The sequence below is a fragment of the Anser cygnoides genome, chromosome 16 (genome assembly GCF_040182565.1).
Source record: "Anser cygnoides isolate HZ-2024a breed goose chromosome 16, Taihu_goose_T2T_genome, whole genome shotgun sequence".
In the NCBI taxonomy this organism is placed as follows: Eukaryota; Metazoa; Chordata; class Aves; order Anseriformes; family Anatidae; genus Anser; species Anser cygnoides.
Window position 1 is genome coordinate 2,211,190 of NC_089888.1, and position 23,920 is coordinate 2,235,109.

Sequence of the window (23,920 nt, forward strand, 5' to 3'; positions counted from 1 at the left end):
GCATGTGGAGGCCTTTTGCTGGTCATTCAGGTGATGGACCGAGGCAGAGAAACACAAACCCATTTGCCCGTGGTTGTCCAAAAATCTCTGCTAGGAGAGAGCCCCAAGCCCGCCTTTCCCTGGCTGCCTTCCTCCTTCCTCTTCTGCTCGGCCGTGCTCAGATTTATGGAGTTTCGATTTATGAACTTTAGGTTTAAAGATCCACGTTGCTCCCACGGAATTATTTATATTTCTTCTACATTTCCTTTTACAACCTCATTTAAAAGGTGGACGCTGATGTCCCCCGAACGGCGAAGCCAGTCTTAAATTCAGGAAGCTTGCGAAGAGGGAGAGCTGTGACTTGGGGACATGGAGGCTCTGGGAGGGAGACGAGGAGATATTCCTGCTTCTTTGACCATACTGCTGGTCTGATGTCAGGTCTGCAGGATGCTCGCTTACAGATTGAGCTAGTGTGGCCTGAAAATCATTTTTTTTTGCTAAATAACAGACTTATCTCCTCCCCAGCAGGCAGGTGTGCCCCTGCCCAGGTGGCTGAGGTGGTGGCCACGGGGTTTTCCTGGCAAATCTGTCAGTTTTAAGTTTTCCCTGTTTGCTTTCCCCTCCCTCCTCCTGCTCCCTGACCTGACAAGCGCTCCTTTTAGCAGAGTATTAATTAACATCGCGGTGCTGGGGCTGGTAATTATCCCTCCCTGGTGCTTTATGGGCTTCCCAGCACGGCTCGCAACGAGGACAGGGTGAAGTGGCTCAGCTGGCACGGGGCTCGTGGTGGGTGTCTGGGGCTGTGGTAATCGTCCTGTGCCAGAAAGAGGGGAAGAAGAAGGAAAAGGAGAAAATTATCCCTCTGGAGTAGCCAAGGACTTGGAGAACACGGCTTGTAGCCTTTAACCAAGGTGTTTTCTTCCCAGTTGCTCCCACAGTTTGTAAGGGAGAAGAGAAATGGAAGCGACCTTAGGACATCCGCCAGGAGGTGGGGAAGTCCAGGAGGGCTGCGGGGTGATGATGGCATTAGCCAGTGTTAAAAACTCCTCTGTAGCAAGGTGTATGAGAAAAATCCCAATAGAGACCCACAGAGGGGGTGTGAAGGGAAGCTTTCAAGGCCATGGGTGCACCTGCGTGTTCCTCTGTGTGCTTCTATGGGGCGGCAGCAGCAGATTTTGCTTTTCTAAGGGGCCACAAACATTTCTTTGCAGGGCTCGTGTGGGCTCACCGGGCACGGCCAGCAGCAGCAGCCCCCATTTACTTCTCCCACGGAGATTTGCTGCCACGTTTGGACCCAATTTACAGGTCTGTCCAAGGTCATACTCATTTAGTGCACTGCACCCTACCCAAACCCAGGGCAGAGGCACCAGGGGATGGCAGAGCCAAGCACGGCGCTGCCACTGCTGCCAGAGAGCCAACAGCTTTTGGTCATGGATAGGGTAAAAAAACCAACACACCAGTCTCTGGCCAAAACTGGGAATTTTTCTTAGGAAAAATGGCAACACTCTGCTAGTGAAAATTGCCTTTCATTACAGCAGGGAGGGGAAAGGGATATAAAAATGAAATAAGCCGTGCTTTTCTTCCCTTTATGTTCTTTTTGCAAACCTATAAGTACTTTCTCTGTCTTTTTCCCCCCAGTTTCCTCCAGCAGTGAGAAGTTTTATTACAATTTATTGTGTATTTGACTAGGAATTTAGAGATCTCAAGCAAATCACAGCCCAGCCTGGCGAGCACTGCTGATAGACGTGGTGAGAGGCAGGGAACGCTGTGAGCACATTTAACTCTAAATAGAGAAGGCAAGTGTCAGAAGGAAAATGGATGAGGAGACTTGACCGTGGCCACCCTCAAAAATCAGTGGAAAAAAAGGAAATGAAATGCAGATCTCTGCCTCCTAGGCCCTCGTGCAGCTGTCCGCCTGGGGATTTTTTCCAGTATCAAGGAGTAGATGTAGTGATGCAGCTGTCGTGATGAAGTCCTAAGCCAGAAGCCAGCCCCTGCTCTTCCTGCTGCTCTGCCCTGTGCCCGGAGCTGTGACAAATGGCACGTGTTGGAACCGAGGCCATGTGGGTGGGGGGCACTTATTCCCCTGGGTGCGCCGTGCAAGCGAATGCCCCCAGCCCGGGCTGGAGACCTGGCCCCTGGGGAATTAGGCGGAGCTCATTTGCCCATCACTCACGGGAACAGACCAAAATGTGCCCACCAAGGTGGTGATCATCCCTCTCCTAAAAAAAAAAACAAAAACATACAAGCATTGCATCTCTGCCTGTGCAACAAGGGAGCTTTGGGCATTTGCTCTGCTACTGTGGAGCCACCTGGGTTTGGGGGACTCTGGGGTAAGGAACACGGCGCTTGGCTCTCAGCTCTGCCAGCAGCAAGGTGTAGCGTTGGTCAAATCACTTGCCACTTTGGGGAGGGTGGAAGGAGACCCAGCTCAGCAGCTCCTGGGCGTGGGCAGCCCCAGCTTGTCCCAAAACTCCGCGTGCCTCAGTTTCCCTAATCACCCCTCTCACTTTTGTGCTGTCAGTGTTGCATTCCCATGCCAAAACCTGAGAGAAACGGGTTTCTCTGTGGGGGTGAGCAGCACCCTGGAGCTGAGCAGCCCCTCTGGTTGGGCACCCCCCCATCCCCGGTGCCTCTGCTCACCGCAGGCACCCGCACATCCCTCACACGCGCTGCAGTTGGATAGCGAACTGGCTCTGGAAACCGCATCCATCCTCCGCCTCGTCTGAAGGCAGATTGCTCACGGGCGCGGGAAATCTCCTGGAGAGTGAACCTTGTCAGCAAAAATGCAAATATTTGGAGACAAAGTGTTCATTACAGCAGAACTTGATTTCAGGGTCAACCCTTTTTGCAGCAAATTGTTAGCCAGCTAAAATGTTTATTGTCACCACACTCTGGCAGTTTTGACAGTACCTATCAAGTTGAGCTTGACAATATCTGCATACGGCTTCTCCGTCTCTCCCTCGCACTGTGATCTGCGAGGTGGTGGAGGAAGTGATTTAAGGCAGAAGCAAACACTCAACAGATAACTGGAACTGTCCCCGTCTTCCTGACAAAGCCGGGGCTGCTGGGGACCGGGGTAACTGTGTCGGGTGAGGAAGGTTTGACACAGGCTGCGGTAACGTGGCGGTGGGGTGCGTGGTGAAACGTTTTGGTGAATTTTGTTTTTTCAGATGCAAAATTGCACGCATGGAACAATAAACTCCCCCCGTCTGGCAGTGCATCAGCAGCAACTGGGCTACAAAAGGACAGAATTTCCTTCGGTCTTCTTCCATGGGAGCCATGTGGCTTCCACGGACACGTGCCAGGGAATTTTTCAGATACCAGTGGAGTTTCTGTGATTTTTCTCTCTTCCCATTCGTGCTCTCTTTGGCTCCAGGGTTGGATTCTGCTCCCATTCAGGCTGCAGCGGGGAGGAGGAGAACACCACAAGGGGGTCCAGAACCCGAACAAGCCAGCCCCCATAGCTTTGCACTGAGCTCTGAGGCTGAAGGATGGAGGGAGACAGGACCAGCCCTGCCTCGCTGGTAGAGGGGAGCAAAGGGGAGGCAGCAGCAGGAAAAACAAGGATGAGGTGCCTGAGAAAATCACCAAAAAGGAGTGAAAAAGGCAGATGCAGTCATAAGACGTGCTTATAACATTGTGGGGCTCCCTGTGCCAGACAAAAGCCAGCATCTCCCAGCTCCCGGATGAACTAATTTCACTCTGCTTTTGTCTCCTCGGAGTCTTCACCTTTTTCCCCAGCTAATGCCTGGGGAAGGTGGGCCGTTCCAGAGCCACTGTGAATTGGTTTCCTTTCCTTGCTTGCCGGAGCTGCGTAAGGGCTGTTTCATCTCAACAGGCTTCTCCCAACACACCTTAATTTGAGATCTCCTGCATGCAGGCAGCAATGAAGTTAAGTGACCTTGCTGAATCCCGGCCGTTGCAGCTGCGTGAGAAGAGGGGAGGAAAAGAAAAGAGGGGAGGAGGAAGAGGCACTTTGCAGTCTCCCATTAAAGCCCCAAGAGGCTGCAGATGAGAGAGTGAAAGTTTCAAATTGCCAGAATATAATTCTGAAAGTCATTTTCCAAGCGCAGAGCTCTCCTCAATGTCACCTCTCATCTTCCAAGGTGGGGACTGAAGGAACGGTAAAGTGCAGAATATTCTGAAGAGACAGAGCTGCTAATGCAAAGACCGAAGAGGTGCTGGTCCCCAAAGAGGCAGCCTCGCACCCCCTTCTTCTGGGAGATCTGTGCAGCTCAGATGTACCTGTACTGGGGGACCATTCCCAGCTCCCTTCCCAAGCTGGGCAGGTGAGCTGGATGTGCTGAGCGTGGCTTTTTCCAGTCTTTCTAAGAGCAAGAATCACAAAAAAGCTCACCAATTCAGCAGTTACACTTTTAATTTGAACCAAACTCCTGACTTCTAATTCAATCCAGTGCTTATGATAATGATTATTATTATTAATAATTTCTTAGCCCTCCCTGAGATTAGTAGAAGATGATGATGGATGTGCAGGAGAAAGGTGCACTTTGAAATTCACCTCCATGCCCCGATCCAGCCAAGCTGTTCCTCCCGGCTCCCCCTTCCAGCCTTCTGCCTTCAAAGAAATCTGAATTAAGGAGTTTGATGCATTCAGCAAAGAGTTCAGCCCGGGATCTTGCACCAAGGAGTGAATTAGCCTCTTGTTCTACATTCTTTGCTGACCTTTATTCCAACTGCACCCCCCTATGTTTATAAAATAAAAAAATACCCAAATATACAGGCATACCCTGCTGAGATAAATTGCATTCGGCTCTCCTTCAGCTAATATCAGCTTTGTCCAGCACTCCTTGTTACTGGTGCCACCTGCCCCTCCAAGCCCAGGCTTTTCCCCTTTCCCTCTCCCAAATTGCCCGAGCTGAGGCCTGGGATGGCTTGCCCTCTGTCTGCAAGCGCACTTATTTACCCACCCAGGTCAGAGCGCTGAGTTTTCATACTGACAATCGGGCTTTTTGCCAGGCAATCCCTCCCCTCTCACACTTTCAGGAAAGGCACTTTGCCCTCTCCGCAGGTCAGAGCTGACCCTAAGAAGGAGCTGGTTATGTTTTTGTCAAGGGTGATGCAGAGAGTGCAGTGGGCCACACAACCTGCAGAAGGCACTTTGCCCTTGGAGCCAACAAGGTAGCAAAGTTCGGCGTTACCATACATTGTAATTACAATCCTGGTTAATTTTGCTGGTTAATTTTTATTATCATTATTATTATTATTATTTCCTGGTAACTATTTCCCTGCTTTTCCATCTGGGAGGCCAGCAAGAGCGTTCCTCGCTGGCCCGTAGCCAGTTTTCTCCAGCTGGGATCGGTTGAGTCCAATGTTGCCATCTGTCCTTGGAGACAGAGGGACGTCCTTTTCCATTTCGGATCTCTCCCAGAAGCAATTCCCCTTCCCCCACACGCCCTGGACTGGACCAAAGCATCCCGTGAGCTGCGTGTGGCCACGATGGGACTCGTGCACAACCAGACTCAAACATGCAAGAGGTCCGCTCACCCAGCCACCGAGCTCCCCAGGGGCTGCCAGGTCCCTGGGGTGCCATCGGGTTGAACTGGGGGGGGGGGGGGCGGGGATGACACTGTCACTCCACAATCAGCCATGGGCTCTCTTGGGGTCGAGAGGAGGTGGATGGGGCTCCGGGGATGCTCAGCCTGGAGGGGGGGGCGGTGATTATAGGATTATAACCCCGGACTGGGACGTGCACGTTATCGCTTCGGCTCTCTTCTAATTAAAGACACGGAGATGCTTGGCCTTTGGGGGGGGGGTCGGGGGTGGGGGGGGGGGGGGCAGAGCCATTGTGCCGGGCCCCGGCCCGCCCCCGCCCATTGGCCGCCGAGTGCGCTGCAGTGATTTGGCGGCGAGGTGCCATTGGCCGGCGGCGGGGATAAGTTTTTGCTCCGGCCGGGAACTTTTCCCAGGGAGGGAGGAACCCCGCGGAGCCTCCGCTCCCTCCCTGCCGCCGGCCCCCTCGTTCCCTTCCCCGGCGAAGGCAGCCACCGCTCGCCGGCAAGGATGAAGCTCTGCGGGACTTTCCTCGGTTCGTAGCCGGCGGATGGGGCGGCGGCGGAGGAGGAGGAGGAGGAGGAGGAGGAGGAGGAGGAGGGGGGGGGGGGGGGGAGGGCGTGCTGGGTGCCCCCACTCTCCCTCTGTTTCTGAAGCTCTCGAGCGGCTTAACTCTGCCCAAGCCCCTCCTCGCAAAGGGGCTCGCTGGGCTGGGGGGAAGGCGGTCCCACAAATGCTCTCCTTGTTCTGGGCTGATTTTTGGCTTTTTTTTTTTTTTTTTTTTTTTTCCCTAATGTCATAGCGGAAAGGGTGTTTCAGAGCGCAGGTTTCCCGAGTTTGCGTTTAGCGGGAGAGATCCCGGGCTCGTTCCCCCCCCCCCCCCTCCGCCTTGCTCCGGGCGCGGCCCCGCGGGGCTACAGGTGCGCGGGGACGCGCGCGGCCCCGGGGGCGGCTGCTGCTGCTGCGCGCCTCCGCCGGGCTTTGTCCCCGCTGCCCAGGCTCCCAGCTGCTTACAAAGGGCAGGGGGCGAGGGGAGCAAATCCCGTTTTCTGCCACTTCTGGCACAGTTCTGCTAAGTTCGGTTTGGTTTTTGCTCTCGTGCGAGGGTGGCATGCAACCAAAGTCGCTTCGCGCCCGGTGAGCCGGGGGGGGGGGTTCGGTGCCTGCGTTAACCGAGGTACAAAGGGAAAGTACCGGGCTAACGCAAGGTGCCTCTTGCAAAAGCTGCCGGTTGCTTCAACTGTCGCTTTTTAGGGAGAAAAGAGCTCTAGATGGGGGTGAGACAAAGGCATCGCCTCTTCGGGAAGGAACCGCCCAAATCGGGGAGAAGGGGCGCGCCAGAGAGCGAGCAGAGGGTTATTAAAAGTTTTTTTTTGTGCCTGTGCATGTTGTTCCATCTGCCAGGGGCCTGTAGTGGGCAGGTTTCTTCGCAACCCTTCAGCTGTTCCATATACAATATTAATGCTGGCCATTTCTATTCGGCATACAACGGCACTAATTGTAGTCTGAGGCATTAAGGCAGCCAGCCCATCTGCATAGAAGCTTTCAGAAAGAAACAAGGAAAAAATCTTTCACCCCCAGCTGGTAACCGGAGAAGCTGGTGCCAATTACAAATGCATAAAGTTTGAGATCTAAATTACTTCGGAACAGTCTCAGTGAAGCAAGCGAACTGCAGCACGGCGTTTTTTATGTCTGTATTTACACAAGCAATTGCAGTTTTATTTTAAATAACCTGAAACTTGAAATGCTTGATCAGAAAAGATGAGCATAGGAAGACGTTAAAATAAATAAATAAGAACGCTGCATGGGGACAGAAGTGAAGGCAATCCACTTAAAAAAAAACCAAACCCTTCTGGCATTCATTTCTATAGGCGACGTGAAGTCAGTATCCTCAGCGTACCCGTCTCAAACAATGCTCCAAAGGCGAAAATATTTGAATATTTTTATTTTATACCTTTCGGCTGCACGGCTCCCTTCGGGGATGCGGCAGCTCTTTCAGACCCGGGAGCGCACGATAATTACCTGCTGCCTGAAATCGTCTGTGAAGTGACTGTAGAGCTTAAAAATAATAATAAAAAAATAAATAAAAAGTGCAAAAATGCCTTAAAAGCCGGACGGGGGCGGCCGGAGCTGTCCGCTGCCGTGGTGCTGAGCCGCTGCTGGCACGGCTCGGCACTGCTCGGCCCGGGCTGCTGCCCCCGGAGCCTGGGGGGTGCGGAGGGATGTGCGGGGGGGTCTGGGGAGTCCTGCTGCTTGCTGGAGCTCTTGGTGGTCACTGGAAGCTGGGGGTAAGGGGCCGGTTGGTTGCACCGTTTTGGGGAGGTTTTGAGAGAAGGGGAAGGTGAAGTTGGCGAGTTGGGGAACAAAGGGGAGCCGAACAGCCTCCGGTATCCCCGAGCTTAGCAAACGGTGTCAAAGCCGCGAGCTCGACCTGCCTCAGGGCTCCCTGGGCGCACCGCCTGCTAATAAATGCAAGAGCAGCGATAATAAAACACCTCCGTGCCGATACTCGGAGGCACAGGTACGTTTTGCACATCGTGCGCATTTGTACACGAGCGGCGGTGCACGCACGGATTTATGCGGGAGCACAAGGGAAAGCACCTCCCTCCTGCCTCCCGTCCTGGCTATCGTGCTTTTGTTTCTCAAGTTTTAGCGTTGCGTGTCTAAATGAAATAGGGCCGGGGAGCACCAGGCAGCGCTGTGGGGAGAGGCGCTGAGCCCTCCCGGCCCTGCCTTTGATCCTATCGCGGGCGCAGAACAATGGGGCTGCGGTGTAGCACCAGGCCTGCTGCCTGCAGATAAGAGTTTAATAGAATTTCTGAATGCCAAAGGTTTAGGATGTAAAATATCCCCGTCTCCGTGGTGTGTCCAAAGGAGATAGAAAACGGCTTTTCAGGAGCACTCTCTGCTGAATACCTCCTTTATGCTCGCGGGTTAGGAGCACACCAGGCTTGCGAGCCGTGGAAATGAGCATCGCAAGAATTTCCAAGACTACCTCAACAGTTAAAAATTAGTGTTTTTTTATTTGTATTTTTTTATATATATTTTTTTGTCACCCTCTTCTCAACAAAACGCCCTAAATGGTGAATTTTCTCAGTGTCCCCCTGCCATGGCCCCGTAACAGTCCGTGGGCAGGACGGGGCTGCATCCTGCACTCCTTCCAGCCCACGGTGCCTGGAAAGGTCCCGGCGGAGATGCTGGGGCTGAGCCCCCGAGCAGTGCCCAGGGCTTTTCCCAGGGTTTTTCCCCTCCTGTTCCCCCAGGAGCTGCTCCGGTGCGGGGCTGGGGCTTCCAGGGGAGAGGACAGGACCCCGGCAGGACCCGGCTTTCCCTGCCTCGGCTCCTGGGGCTCCCTCCCGCATCTTTTCGGAAATCTTCAGTACGATGACAGCGAAGTCTGAATCAGTGCCGGGGGAGGCGTGAGGGTGCAGGGAAAAGAGCCGGGTAGGAAGGCGAGCCCCAGCTCCCCTTGCCCCCCTTTCCAAAAAGTTGCCAGCAAAGTGTTAATGCGCCCCTCTGCGGGGGGGGGCTCCTCCGGGGGCCTCCGCAAGGAAAAGTGCGGCTCTGCCCGGGAGGAAAGCAGGCGGCCGGGCAGAACACGGGGCTTTGCTCACTTAAAACACCCCCCGAACTCTTTCAGCCACCGTTTTCTTTTAGGACTTATCCTCGCGGTCTTCTCCTCCCCGTCCCAAAGCCCTGAACGAGTCGGGATCCGTCCCTCGTGGGGTGAGGCGACGTCTGCCGGGAACACCTTGTGCCATTTATTTTCTTTAAGGGGAGGAAAAAAAATATATATATATATATTTATACACCTTTTAAGCGCTCGCTTTTGAATATGTATATCAGCTAATATGCAATACTTCCAGGTTCATGGAGGCGATAAATTTCCCAGTCTGTTCTTTATGGTGATAGGTCATCTTCCTAACCACCAATAAATATTGTAAAGTACTTTCGCTGGAGCTGTGCTAACCCAGGGCATCTGTCACTCGCTGCTTGCTGCTATTAGGAATTATTGGGCTGTACCACGCGGAGGGATGCGCAGGGGGGACGGCGCGGTGCTCGTCGCGCTCGCCGTCCTTTTGTGTTGCTGCCATCAAAGGAGCCCCGAGCCTCGTGCATATTAATTATGAATCAGCTCGGGCAAAAATCCCTCACCTTCTGCTGGCTCTCGGCGAGGGGGAGCGGGAGCGAGAGGGGCCGGCGGGGCTGGGAGAGCCCCAACTCTCCGTGCGCTCAAGTCAGCAGCTCCATCTCTCTCTCTCTCTCTCTCTCTTTTTGATGCTATACTGTAAATTTATTTCACCTCGGAGAGTAAACAGATATATTGCAACCCCAAGGGTTCATGGGTAGTGTATTTACAAAGGGAAGGCGCAGCAAGCCCCCTCTGTGCCATTTCCATTAATGAGAGCGGTCATTAAGTAAATGAGACATTGCCTTTAGCAGGCTTAAGAGTTCACACACTAAGGAGTATCAGATATTTAATTGAAACCAACAACCCGTCTTACACGCGTGTTACTGGTGTAGGGAAGTGGGCTGCCCTCCAAGAACTCTCCCCCCACAACCTCCCCCATGCAAATTTCATGATTGGTTTCCGTGATGTCATTTTGCAAAGGGGCAGACAATAGCTGTGGGGAAAGGTAAGTCAATATTATGTTCTTTCGCTGACAAAGGCAGATAATGCTGGCTTTTTTCTTTTTTTTTTTTTTTCCTTTTCCTCTTTTTTTTTTTTCCTCCCTTGGATTGAGACAGAGGGGAAAGGCTTTCGGAGCACACAGTTGATGTAAACAGACGCAGGCGTTTCGCTTTTAGAGCACGAAGGCTGGGTTGTTGTTTTGAAAATTGCACTGGAGAACCGAGGGGATTTTTATGATGATCATCATGCTCCTAGGTCCATCTTTGCTCGCTCGCTCTCTCGCTGGCTGCGAGACGCTAGTGGACATATTCTGCTTCTGACTGAAAAGAGCTTGAATAAGACGAGGAAGGAGGAGATTTAAAAAATATATATATATATATAAACACGACATCGCTTTCAGCCGGGAAACTTTCTGAATATTTCTGGAAGAGGATGCTTGCCGGGTTTGCGGACCGGGGGATCGGTGGATGTTTACCCGGAGGGCAGCGAGCGCGGTGTTAGCAGAAGACGCCGGGGGCGCCGGGACGCGGAGCTCTCGGAGGTGCTGATCGCGGTGCGCGGCCGGGCTCGGCTCGTCCCTCTCCGGGCTCCCCCCGAGCCCTCGGTGCCCCGCAGGGCCCCCAGCCCACCTCGGGGACCCCTCGGGGACCCAGCGGGGCTCCGCGTGCGGGGCTTGCGCTTGCACGCCCCAGCCTCTGCCCCGCTTCTTGCCACGAGCGCACTTTTGCGTTTTGTTTCTTTCTATATTTCCCCCCCCCCACTCCTTCCCTCTCCCCCAGCGTTGACTCCTTGAGACTTCTCTATTTATAGCAGCGAGGACCAAGGGAAGCGTGCCATGTTTGTGGATTTCTCCCCGCGCGTTGACCGCGGCAGAAAAATCTGCGGGTTCTTATTTTTAGCTAGCTCGGAAGAGGCTTTGCTCGCCTAATCTCTTTATCAATTTCAGCAAAGTTTGGTGGCGGTGGTGTTCTGTGGATGGTTCGGGGGAAGGGGCTCGGTGCCCCGGGGAAATGCTGCCGCTGCGATGGACCCCGGCGAGTTAGGCTGAGTTTGGGGCGCAGCTCCCCGGCGGGCAGGACCGACCCCCCCCCCCAGGGGACGTGTCCCCAAGAGGGTCCCGACACCCCCCGAGGCTCCCCCGCATGCCAGGGGCAAGTCGTGGGCATTAACCCGCGGTACCAGGAGGCTCGGGGGGATGCCTAATGCCAGCCCCCCCGGAGCCGGGATGCCGGGGCGGGGTGGGGGGCAACTGCTCTTTGCTCCCCAGACCTGGCCGGGCCGACCCTGGCAGAGCACCCACGACCCCCAAAACGGTGGGGGGCAACCTCAAGCCCCCTCCGCTCCGCCCTCCCCCCCCCCCCCCCCGCTATTGTTGAACCCCCTCGCTCCGAGCAGCCTCTGCAAACAAGTGCAAAAAGCCCCGGGTAAATCCCTCGCCCTGCCGCTACTTTTAGCTATTTCTCTTTTCTTTCCCTTTCCCCCTTCTCGTCGGCTCATCTGCTGTTATTATCAGCCTTTTCCATATGGCCACTCTAATTAATGGCAGACAAAAGGGGGGGGGGGGGGCGGCTTGCGGGGGGGGGGAGGAATCTAGGAATTAGAGTTTATAGTTGGGTTGTCTCCGATGCTGTCATAGAAACCAGAAGCAAAGATGCCGCCTTTCCACTTCTTTGTATGATCCTGTTTATTGTTCCCGAGCGGCGCAGGCTGGAGCAGCCGCGTGTTGCAAAGCTCAGCCCCGCGCCTGCTGCTCGGAGCCCCCCCGGGCTCGCCCCGCGCAACTTCTTCCCTCCGGCTCCCCTGCTCCCTGCCCGTCCTCCCTCTCCCCCATCCTTCCCCTCTTTCTGCCACCTCGGGAAGGCCGAGGATCTCCTCCCACCCTTTTATTATTATTATTATTATTATTATTATTATTATTATTAAAAGTGGTTTAGCGATCTGTGGCATCCCGACCGCACGGAGGCGAGGAGTAGGAAAACTCCCCAAAAGTTGGATTTGTCCCGTTCCCAAAAGCAGGCGGGGACCCCCCCCCCCTCGTGTCCCGGCGGAATTTGGGGCCGGGGACCCCCGAAGCCGTGGGTCCGGCTCAGTCCCAGGCCGGTGGCACTGCGGGGAGGGGGGCTCCGTGCCCCGGGGGTGGGCAGCAGCTCGGGGCCGGCCGGGGGTCCCGTCCCGGGGGGGTCTGTCCGGGCTGGGCCGTCTGTCCCCCGAGCAGCCCGGAGCCCCCAGCCCTGCTGCAGGGGGGTCCCGCTGCGGGAGGGGGGCTCCAGGCAGCGCTCAGTGTCCCTGCGGAGCCTCACCTCGGTAGCTTTGGGGTGAGGGGGTGGCGGTGACCCCCACCCTCCAGCCAAGCCCTGGGGGCTGGAGGCGGGGGGGGACACCTCTCCCCTTCCCCTCCCCTGTCCCTACTGTTGTGGGGCGGGGGAGGCGACAGCGGTGCCGCCACTCTCCCTTTGCCACCCTGGGCTCATCCTTGTCCCCAAAGCCTCCCACGGAGCCGGGGAGGGGGGCAAACAGCCCGAGGACCCCCCCCCCCCCACCCCCCCCCCCAGGCTTCTGTTTTGTGGAGCTGGGCTGGCAAATCGCCCCGGGCTGGGCTTGGGGGCGCAGGGAGCCCAGGTGGCACCCAGCCGGGGGGAGTCATCAGGCCGCTGAATAACCCAGCCGGGCCGGGACTTCTGCGAGGAACCGGGGTCCGGGAGGGGGGGGGGGGGGGGGGTCCGGGTGGGGGGCGCAGCTCTGGTTCTGCCCCCGGCCCGGGGGGGGGGGGCGGCGCCGGGAGCGGGCCGGCCCCGGTTCCTGGCAGTCAGATGATGGGGAGGGCAGGGCTGACTTTGCAAGACGTAGCGCGGCGTCAGAGCAGCTGCCATTTTAGCAGACGTTGTTAAACTGCCCCCCCCCCCCCCCGCACACCCCCAGAACTTGGCCTTAGGGTGCCGCATCAAATCGGGCCCCTTGCCGGGGATGGGGCGTGCTCCACTTCGGGTGCACAACGACCACGAAGTCATCGATGCACCCTGAGCAAGCTGAATAACGCAGGTTTAGGGGCTCAGGAGTATCAGTTTGTCTTGCTCCCCCAAACCCCAGCTTGCTTCTGCGTTGGGGTTTGCGGGGTGGCAGGTGACTTTTATTCCCTGAGCCCCAGAAATAAATCAGTATGATGCAAAATGGTCCCTAGGTCCCCACCTGGTGAGGTTGTTTTTCTCCTTTTGCATCCTGGGGGGTGCTGGTTTTGCCGGGGGTGCTTGCATCTGCCCCCCTCGGAAGTTTGGGGACCCTCTGCCCCCAGAGCTGAGGGACGAGGGGGAAGCAGCAGGCTTACAGTAAAGGCCGGAGCGTGCGGGGGAAATCGCCTCGGCTGGGCTGGGCTTCCCAGAAGATGTGAAATCAGCCCTGGGAAGGGGTGGGGGGAGGCCGGGGGAGGCATCGCCTTACCGCTGGGAAGTCAGATGTGAGAGCTGATGGCAAAGTGGGGGGCAAGACCCGCTCCCCCCTTCGCTTTGTGTCCGTGTGGCAGTCTGTGAATGGCAAGGGCTTATTTTTACAGCTGTGAACTGTACGGCTTAGTTGCTTGAGCTCTTTCCTGAACGACAAAGGACGTCTCCTGTCACTTTGTAGCTGCTGCCCTTTCTCGTGCGTGGGAGCTGAGGGTGGAGGATCCACGCTGCAAACTTACGGAGCTGGAGGTACCCCACCACCTTCACTCACCTCCCCCATCAGCTCCGTGCTGTGCAGATGCTGGTTTACCCCCAGCTGAGCAGGCACGGATGCTGATATCCAGGAGGGCTGAAAAGGTGGCCGCGGACCCCAGGTTTATTTGTCATTTGGGGAAGCAGCCCTACAGCGGCAGTCTGAAGGATGCTAGCCCCGACTAACTCCTGCCCATGCCCTCGGTTCCCAGATACTTCTAGAGTTTTGACAGGGTGGAAGTTGCTGTCAGGAAGCCTCACTCTTTGCACTTTTTTTTCCACCTTTTTTCCTGATTTTTGCTGGTTTCTGCAAATAACTCCTGCAGATCTGTACTGGTGTCCCTGGGCACGTGCTGCAGGGTCCCCTGGTGCACGCTGGCTGGCACCGCTGGCAGCCTTAGGGCTGCGTGAAGCCTCCCACAACCTAAAACACTCTGTGGTGCTGCTGAGGCTGCTTACCTCTGCGAAATAAACTCGATCCAGCAGCTAGTCCTTAGGAGACGGTGGTGTGGATAAAGAAGCGTGGCAATAAGCATGTGCTGTGAAGTTCTGGGGGTAGGTGAGATGCCCCAAACCACCTTGCTTCTAGTGAAATGAATTTACACGAGACTCCTGATTTGGGAACCGGGTCATGAGTAATACTGAAGAGCAGGGCTGTGGCATCCCTCCGGCTTCAAACAGAGGTGGGAGGAAACCTGTCACCCCCTCCATCCCCCCGGTTCTTTTAGCCAAGGAGAGAAGAGCTTTGTGCGTGTGTACGCTTGGAGGAAACAAGCTTCCCTTCTCGGTAGGCTGCTCTGATAATTTCTGAAAGTGCAAGGTTTGCTCTTGCAGAGCTCGCGAGCTGCTCGCTGGGAGCTGCTGCGCAGTGGCTTGGCCCTTGGGGACAGGACTGGGACACTAAATATGAAGGGCAGTTTCTGGAGGTGTCCTCCCCATGCAGGTCTGCTGGGCTTTCCCTGCCTGAGGGCAGCAGCGCCCGGTGTCCCGCAGGAGGGGATCCCTGAGCTGCTCTGACAGGGTCCTGTGCTGGAGGGGGGCTGCTCCTGCCCCACCACCAGCTGGGGGGACACACACCTTGATGGCATGAACACGTGCTAAATATTCATGTGCAAAGACTGGAAGCATCAAAAATCACCCAAACAGGGCCATTCTTTGGAAATCTGAAACTCTCTGTGGATTTTTTTGTTGGTGCTTATGGATGGCACAAGCTGGAGTTGTAAGGAAAAATGACTGAATACACAACACAAGCCTAGCGTGGAGGTTACTCCTCCCTGCAGTGCTTCTGTGAGGTCTTGCTGTGGTTTTGCAGTGGGGATGTTGAGGCAGGAGAGGATTCGGGGCCAGGAAGGCCCAGGCCAACTGCCTGGGATCTGAGAGTGAAATCTGGGCTCCTCTAAGCCGGACATCCTGCAGTTTACCCCTTACAAGTCTGTGTTTCAGATATCAAATTTAGACATGCCCCTGTCCATGCTACAGGCGTGTGGTGAGGTCAGGAAATTGGGCAGACCCCTGGCACACACAGCTCCATCAAGGCCATGGGGGAGAGGAGAGGCTGGGAACGTGACGGGGCTCAGCCCCCTGCCAGCCCCTCGGTTGGGCTGCCCGGTGCGTTTTATAGCAGCGAGGAAATGCAGGTAGCTGTGAAAGAGTCTGGAAGCTGGTCTGGTGCAAAAAGATGTCAGGAAAGGACGCAGGGAATTTCCAGCACAATTTTGTTGAGGAAAGGGTGGCAGGGATCGCTTCTTCTGACCGGCCGTAATGCAGTGACACGCTCTGCAGTATCCGCTTTTCATTTTGGCTTAGTTTAAAAAAAAAAATAAAATACAATTTTCACCTGATCTAAAATACTTTTGATCTGTCTTTCATTGAACTTTTTGCTTCAGAAAGAATAGATTAATAAACACTTTCAAATGGAAAAAACATAGTTTGGAAAGGTCCCCCTTTCATCTTTAACGCAGAGCTTTAATGTTAACCTGGGTGCGGGCTGTCTGCCCCTCAGTTCCTTTTGTCTCGCTTTTTTATCTCGACAACAATAAACTTGCTTTTATTGTGATCATGCTGGCCTTTACTGGTCACTTTTTTATTCTTTTTATTCTTCCCTTTTTTTATTTTGAAGTCAGCACATTAAAAAAATTGCAGTGTTATTTTAATCAGACCAAATGAAAGAGCAAATCAGAGCGAGAACTTTAATCTGCCCCAAGCAAAACTGCCTTGTACATCTGTCATGTTGGGATTAGTGGAACTCTTTAAAGAAGCTGAAGACTTTTTAAACAAAGTATTAAACATTTGTGACCTCATTTCCATTCTTACAATATTCTCGTTAATAAGAGTGCAGGCTGAAAGACATCTGTTGGGTCCTATTTGTTTTAAGAATATTAAAGAATAATAAGAATATTTGGGGGGGATGGGGGATCTAAATGCTGTTTTTAGAGCCAAATGTCTAAGCCGCAGCCTTGCAGAGTGGTTCCGTGCCCAACTTGGGGCAGGGTGGAGGGAAAAGCAGCTACTGGTGAAGGCTGCCAGGTCGGACACGGTGTTGCTGGCTTTGCCTGGTGGTTCAGCACGCTGGTGTTTGGGGCAGCTCTTCCTGAGGGCTGCCAGCTTTGCCTGGCTGATGGATATGTGCCTGGTGCTCCGGCATCCCCCTGCTGCGTTTGTGGGGTGGGCAGGACGGACCCCGGTGAAGCCCTGCAGCAGCAGCCAGCTCCCCGCGCCTCGCCTTGTGGGGTTGGATTGTGGGGTGGTGTCAGCACGGGGCCGGGCTGGCCCGTAAATTGGTTTGCACATCCCTCATGAAACACTGCAGTGGTGGATAAGGGACGATTCCACAGCCCCAGGATAAATTCCAGCTGGGAATGCAAAACCCACGGAGCTGCAGCCTTACGAGTTGCACTCAAATACCACTTGTGTGCAGCACCCGCCCGCGTCCACTGCTGCCTTTGACCTGCCAGGAAACTGAGTAGGAAGGGAGTGAAAATGTCCTCCTTGGGTGTTCTGCTTGTGTTCTGTTTGATGCTAATGCGGTTAAAGTAAATGGACCCCTAAAGGAGGGGAAAAAAAGCCAGGCATGTGTTCGGTAAACTACTTGCTGAAAGAATCCTTCGCTATTAATGCGGGTATATGGTTTAAGAGGAGGTTGCTGTCGACTGCAATCTTTGCATCTTGTTTATGCTTGCTGGGTAAAATATTAACTAAAGCATCTGAACATAAAGTTCTGGTGTGAAAGAATATCAGCAGGGGAGAGCCATATGGTGCCAGCATGCTAACAAAATACCAAACGTTGGAGATTCCTTTTTGCAGAAGACTGAAAACTCTCGTTCCCATCCATAATACATGAGTTCACGCCTTTGATTACTCTAAACATTAGTCCAAGTGGTACGGGAGTCTCTTTGGAGCTAACACAACTTAGGGCACACAGTTCTCTTTCCTCTCTTCCTTCACATAAAAGAAATCGATGTCGAGCTGTTAAGATACAAATACCCAATATGCTGTAAGACAATATGTTTCCGAAACTGCTGCATAAGCTGCCTCTGCTCTAATTAAATATAAACTGCAGCGGGGACTCGGGTTTCTTCTGCTTCGTGCCTTCGCTTGAGACCATTTGGCACGCGTGCGGCTTTCCCTAGGCCAGCATCTGCAAGTCAAGCCTCTTCTGAGGAAGCCTCTTCCTCCTCGGTGGCACACTCAGACCTTTTTGCTCAGCGTGGAGGACGGGACCGAGGGCTGTAATTGTCTCCTTGAGCCGCAACTCACGGGCATGTTTACCTGAATGCTCTCTGCAAGCGCAGGAGTCAGGTGTATTCAACAGCAATGAATTAAACCCTGCATTAGGAGGATCCCCTGGTGAATATTATTATAAGGTACAAGAGATGGCTCTGGGGGAGCTTTCATGCACACGGTATCTAAAAACTGAGGCAAAGCCTGTAGGTGACACTCCAAACACTTTTGAATTTATTTTTTTAAACAATCCCACAAACCTGACAATTTGGTGCTCAGTAATTCTGCCTTGTGCTTGTCCCTGGGATCCCCAAGCATGGCTGGTTGAGTTTGGTGCTGAGTACTGAGTTACCTGCATGTAGAAATGGCTACGGGGTGTGGATTAAACCCCCAGCAGCTGGCTGGGGTTAACCCACCTGGCGTTGGTGTTTCGGGGCTGAAGCCTTCCCACCCAGGGGAAGGCAGCACAGGGGGTGGAGGACAATGTCTGTTTGGCAGTCAGGTGTTTGGGGTCAAACCTGGCCTTTTTTTTTTTTTAGTCCCCTTTTTCAGTGCTTGTGCCTCCAAAGTTAGCCCAGCTCAAGCAGCAAGGATGAAAAGTTTGTGTCTCTGCAAGGAGCTGTGGCCGTGAGCCCCAGCTGCTCCTGCTGATGCACACATTTCTCCTCTGTAATCCTGAAGCTCTGCGTCTAGCAAGCTCCTGGCAAGTGGAGTTAAAGGTTTGTTTGTTGCCCTCAATATTTTGATGTAATTAGTCAGCGAGCAAGTAGCTGCTTTTGCCCAGAGAAATGCTCTCTGCAAGTACACAAGTGACAGGAGAGGATGAATGGCCTTCTGGAGGGAGCTGCTGGTTCAAAAAAAAAAAAAAAAAAGGTGCCTGGGAGCCATGTTGTTGCTTCAGAAGAGAAAAAGACAGTCAAAACAGTTAACTTTGCCTGCAGCATCGCAGCAGAGCACGGGGTTGTCATCTCCTCTCGCACATCCCCTGGAAACTTGTGGCTTCCCTCTGCGGAGGAGAGGCCCCCGGCCGCAGGGGGGGTGCTGCGGTGCCACGGGGGTGCAGGGTGACAGCAGGAGCGAGGGGAGGGCAGGGGGGACAAGGAGGCTTGCCAGGGTGTGAGCTAAACTCTGGCTGTGTCTGGGGCTTGGGCTGCGGGGCTGTACCCCCGTCCTGCAACGTTTTCCCTATGGTAGGCTCAGCTCTCGGGCTGGGGCTCAGCATCGGGGCCAAGCGGTGCAGCGCGGGGGCTCAGCACGTGCCAGAGGCTGGATGCAGGGATGGAAGATGTGCAGAGAGGCACCCAGCCGCTGCCCCAACCTCCTCCCCAGGCGTGCCGTTGTCCCCGCTTCCTATTCACAAGGCAGCCCTGGCTCCCATGGGCAATGCAGAGAGGTGCCACTCGCCTCTATTTAATCCCAATTACACGGGGCCGCAGGATCGCTAAGAGCGCTGCCAGCAGGGCTGTAAACTCAGCATATTTGATGATTCCCCGCGAGCAAGTGGAGCTCAGCAGGCGACTGTCCTGGCAGGCCATGGCACGGTACCGGCAGAGGGTCCCGGCTCGTGGTGGGCAGCGTGGGGACGGCCCCGGTGCGAGCGCGGCGCTGCCGCTTCCCCAGGGGAGCTGCAGGCGCACGATGAGCTCACCTCCGCTCCTGCCTTATTGCTGCTGTCTGTTGGACTCCGCCTGACACACGCTTACGTGTCAAGTTTTCACTTCTTATAAGACAGCGGAGAGGAAAGGCTTAATATCGCAAAGACAAGCTGGCAGCTGGGAAGTAGCCCACTTAGTCATCTAGCCGTGCGTCACAGCGCTGCCAGCATCTTCCCCGGCTCCTCCAGGCAGCCTCTCCTCCGGTGCCTGACCTGCTGCTGCCTGCTGCAGACCCCCCCAGTGCAAAAAGGGGGCTGCTCCAGCAAACACCAGCAGTAAGACCAGGTCCTGTGCTGGGGACAGAAGGGCTCTGTCCCTCGGACACCTCTGTGCCTGGCTTGGCCACCAGCAATGAGCCAAATTCAGGCAGCAGCAATTTTTTTTTTTCTTCCAGTTTTGTGTTTTTGCTCAGAACCCCAGGGGCCCAAGGGTAAGGTCTCCAGGCAGATTCAGATTCACGTGGGCTGTGACAAATTCGCTGGGGTATTTCTGGAAGTTTGGAGCCCAGAAGGAACAAGAGTCATTGACAGACAAATCTATAGCTGGCAGATGATGGAGGAAAGATCAGTTCATACCCCAGCAGTTTCTTCAGCTCTTTCCCTACATGCTGGGGAAATCCATGTTTGCTATTCAAAAAAAAAAAAAAAAAAAGTGCAGATCTAAATGACGCTTCGACCTGTTCCAGGAAGGCTGTCTGGAGCTAGTTTTGACTCGCTTGCTATTTCTTCATGCAAAGACCCCCATTTGTTACCTTTGATTTAAGCATTTGGCTTCCACCACCATGCAAAGACAGAGCTCAGGCTTTCTTCTCCCTTGAATATCCAAACTGATGATGGAGCAGCTTGGACGTGAGGTGCTGTGAATACCTGAGCTGTCTCAGTGCACCCAGCTCGATCTGTTTGCCATCCACCCACACTGGGACAACCTCCCCGTGCAGGCACAGCGCTGCTCTGAGAGAGGGGAAGATCTGGCTGCAGCAATCACTGATGCCCCCCTTTAACCCTTTAGGGGCAAACCAGGGGGGTCTTGGGGCTGAACCCCCCCCCCCATCTGGTTTGCTCCTCTCCATCACCTCGTTCTGGCTGTTCCCCACCACCCCTTTCCTCAGCCACCCCTCTCTCTACCCGTCCTCATCCCCAGCCGTCCTAGTGCCACACCTCTCTTCCACGTGCACAAGGTTTTACGACACAGAAAACACTTTTGTGGCTTCACCCCGAGCCATTAGTTCATTTGTTTCAGCAGCAGCTCGACTCCGAGCTGCTTCCTTTCCCCTGACCCAAGACACAGTTATCCAAAATCATCTCTAAAAATCCGTCCGTGGTGAATTCTCCTGCTGGTGTTTCGACACATCGGCTCCATGGAAGCTTTCGATTTGGTATGAAAAGTAATTATTACCGGGGTGCAGTTTAGCAGTTATTTTTCACAGCACTGGTAAGGTTAAAAGAAATAATAATAATAATATAAGAAAGACTCAGCCAGAGTAACTGTCTGCAACATGCTATTTGCATTTTTAAGGAAATACTTCTTTGAGACAGCTTGGGTGAAAGGTCGACATTTGCATATAAATGGAAAAGAAAGTGTGTGGTGCTGGAAGTTACATCTATATTATTTTCTCAGCAGTGAGCTGCTGTTTCGGCGATTAAGGGACGCAGTTTGCATTTGGCTTTTATTGAATAGAGAAGGCACCGGGAAAGCCAAATTAGAACAAAATAATGAGGAAAATGCGCAAGAAGAAAGAAGCAGCATCCTGTGCCTTGCTTCTCGGAGATGCACTCTGCGTGCCCGACGTGTTACACGCCTGTTTGCACATGCATTGGGCACGAGTGCGTGTCTGAGCGGGGCTGCCTCTGTGCACAAAGGGATGCTGGAGCCGAAGCCCAAAGCAGGAGTGGTCCTGTTGTGGAAGAGCAAGGCAGAGGAGGGCCCCTGGCACTCCCAGTTTGGAAAGGATAAGCCAGGGCTTGCTTGGTTTTTGTCCAGGCTCAGGTACGGTCCGGGAGGAATATACGGCTCCTGAGACAGCAGTAGGAAAATTTGCTCTTTGGGCAACCTGTAGAGGTTTTTAGGGCGAGGGCAGGAGGGAGATGCCCATCCTTCAGACCTAGCTCTCATCTTGGTGGGGTCAGCATCTGCTTTTCCAGGCCCTGCTGTTGCCCTGGCCCTTGGAAATCCCAAAGGGGTCCTCTCGTGGAGGACCTCACCACTTTGCTTTTGCTGTTGTGGGTGGCCTTGCTCGCCACGCTCAGGGTGCCTCGTATTAACAGCGACAAGCCAAGGAGCTGGGGACTGATGGGATGTTGAGGAATGTTCACTCTTTCTATTCTTTTTGATCAATATATTTAAGGAACAATGCACAAACAGCAGTATTACTGTGGGCATGCAGCATTCCTTCTCCTGAAGAGTACACGAGTGATACAAGGGTGGAAGGCAAAAAGCCCCTACACCTTCTGCAGCACCGTGCGCTGCACTTCTGCCAGCCAGCAGGAAAAGGAAAATAAAAAAGGCTCCAACAAAAAGCCTTATTAACTGGCCGTGAACACTGAAGCATGAATATTGCTCTTAATGAGGAGAGGCTGTAGCCTCATTTGCTTTCTTTGCATCGGAGGTGTGCTGAGCGCTTCAGCCCCTGCAGCTGAGGGTGAGGCAAAAGGTGGGTCCTGGTGCTCGCTGTGCAGAGCTGCTGGGTCTGGGGGCGGTGAGATGGCAGCAGGAGGGGGGGGTGAATGGACAGGAGCCACCTGGGCTTTGTGTGGAGCTGGAGGAGGGATCCCAGGCAGGGTGCTGCCGGGTGACCCCGGCCACTGCAGCAGGCAGAGCTGGAGGGAGGGCGGCAGCACCAGGCACGTCTGAGCCCCACTGGTGCTGAGCTGGTTCATCACACGTGCTGTGCTGCAAGCATCCGTCCAGCAGCGAAAGCACCAGAAAGACTTGATCCTACCAAAATCCCAACCTTTCCTTTACTTTGTGTAAAGGGAAAGGAAAAGGTCAGCGTGCATCACGGATTTTGTAACCCTTGATGCTACAACGTGTGGTTTGGTAGCAGAGCGCGTTAAGCTGATGCTGCCTGTCTGCTGGGGCAGAAGGATCAAAAATTCATGCACCCGGTGAGCTGCTGGGGCTCTGCATGGCTGGGGTGAGCAGTGAGGCATCGCCCGGCCCGGTGTGGCTGAGCAGGAGACCAAGATGTGGGTGAACTGCCCTGGAGACCAGCCCAGGGTGTAGGAGCCGTTCGCGTCCCTCATCAAAGGCGCTAATGTTCGCCTGCTTGCTTTAAATAAGAGTCACAATCAGAAGCATGGGGCTGCTGTGGTTCTGGCACGCAGCAGCCTCCAGGTGCTGGGGAGGACGAGCATCTCTTGGCATTTGCTCCCTGCTCACCAGTTCCCCACTTTCCTGCTGGTGTAGTCGTGGGGCCAGTTCCCTGCAGCTTTATAAGAAGGAACTGTCTGTGGATCCTACATCTGTCCTTTTGCAGAGATAATAAACTCTTTGGGGTTTGTCCAGGGAAGCTCCCCAGCTCAGAGCATCCAAGCTCAACATCTGCTTGGCAATTGCTGAGCTCCTTTCCCAACTTGCTAAATAAAAGTGTCCTTAGGTCAACTACGGAGCAACACAGAACAACCTGCAGTCTGGCTGGCCCTGCTCCGTCTCCCATCCATACATTCGGTCTAATTGATTATTAAATCATATTTGCTGATAAGTGTGAGATGTAATATCTATTATACAGCTGTTAAACCTCAATTAATATGTTTTAATGATCAGTCATTTACTGTGCAATATACAATTAACATCCGGTATTAAATCTTGAATTAAATGCATGTTTGGGAAGCTAAATTTGGAGCGCTGAACGTAGATGTGCTGCGGTAAACAGTGATCATTGCATTGAGTAGGTAGTATTTCTGTGCTGTGAGAGGGCATGCATCACTTCTCTTAAAGATCCTGAGGAGCACAATTAGTAACTCAAGGGTTTTCTCGAGGCAAATGCAGCTCCGCACCGGGCTGTTTGCCCCGAGAGCTATCAAAGGCGCTGCTGAGAACTCCTTGCCTTTATTTTGTGCTGTCGGGTGCAAGCGTCGGTGTGCGGGTGTGTAATGGCAGCAAAAGCAGCAGTGTGTGTTCAGCCACCTCCACAGTTATTCCACCCCGTGCCATCGCTGTTCCTCAGCGCAGCTGCAGAGGAACCTGCGGAGGCATTCAAGGACCTAATGACGAAGCGGAAAATTCCCGTATTTCCTTGTAAACCTGGCAAAGGAGCCAGCGTCTTTCAGCATGTGGCTGAAACCGCACGTTTCCCTTCCACAATGGCACGTGCAAGCTGCAGCTCGGTGCAGGGGTTTGCTCCCCCTCTGGCTGGCGGGGAAAGGCTCCCGTTGCCTTGTGGAGTTTGGGTGCAGAGGGCGGTGAGCGCGGGCGACGCGCTGCAAAATGCACCCCTGTGAGCCACCAAGAGGTGTGGCGGCACAGAAATGATGCAAAATTTGGCCTTGGGATTATTTTTATTCGTGTGAAAGGCAGGGTCCAAAATACACCCTCGGTGCTGCTGTTGTATTTGTCCTCAGGAGCGAGCCCATGTCATCTAGCGGGATGCTGAGCACCTGGGCTGAAGGACCCAGCGCAGGGTCCCTTGTCAACACAGCGCTCACCTTTCCCTGAAAAATGTGCCTGAACAAAGATGAAGAAAATTCTCACCCTCTTCCTCTTTCTTTCCTCGCACTTGGGGGAGCAAATGA

General features: G+C 54.0%; 1 protein-coding gene across 6 annotated transcripts in view; it reads left to right on the forward strand.

Annotated features, from left to right (window-relative positions):
- The first annotated feature begins 5,878 nt into the window (after positions 1–5,878).
- Positions 5,879–23,920, forward strand: part of MYT1 (myelin transcription factor 1) — a 62,366-nt gene continuing 44,324 nt past the window's right edge. For 4 of the 6 annotated variants that reach the window (XM_066978300.1, XM_066978301.1, XM_066978302.1 and 1 more), the window contains exon 1: positions 5,879–6,028. In XM_066978300.1, the coding sequence (XP_066834401.1) occupies positions 6,004–6,028 (25 nt within the window). In that variant the 5' untranslated portion in view covers positions 5,879–6,003. Of the gene's footprint in view, positions 6,029–9,974; positions 10,131–10,233; positions 10,668–23,920 lie in introns of those variants that run through there. The other 2 variants (XM_048074697.2, XM_048074695.2) reach the window with 2 other exon arrangements.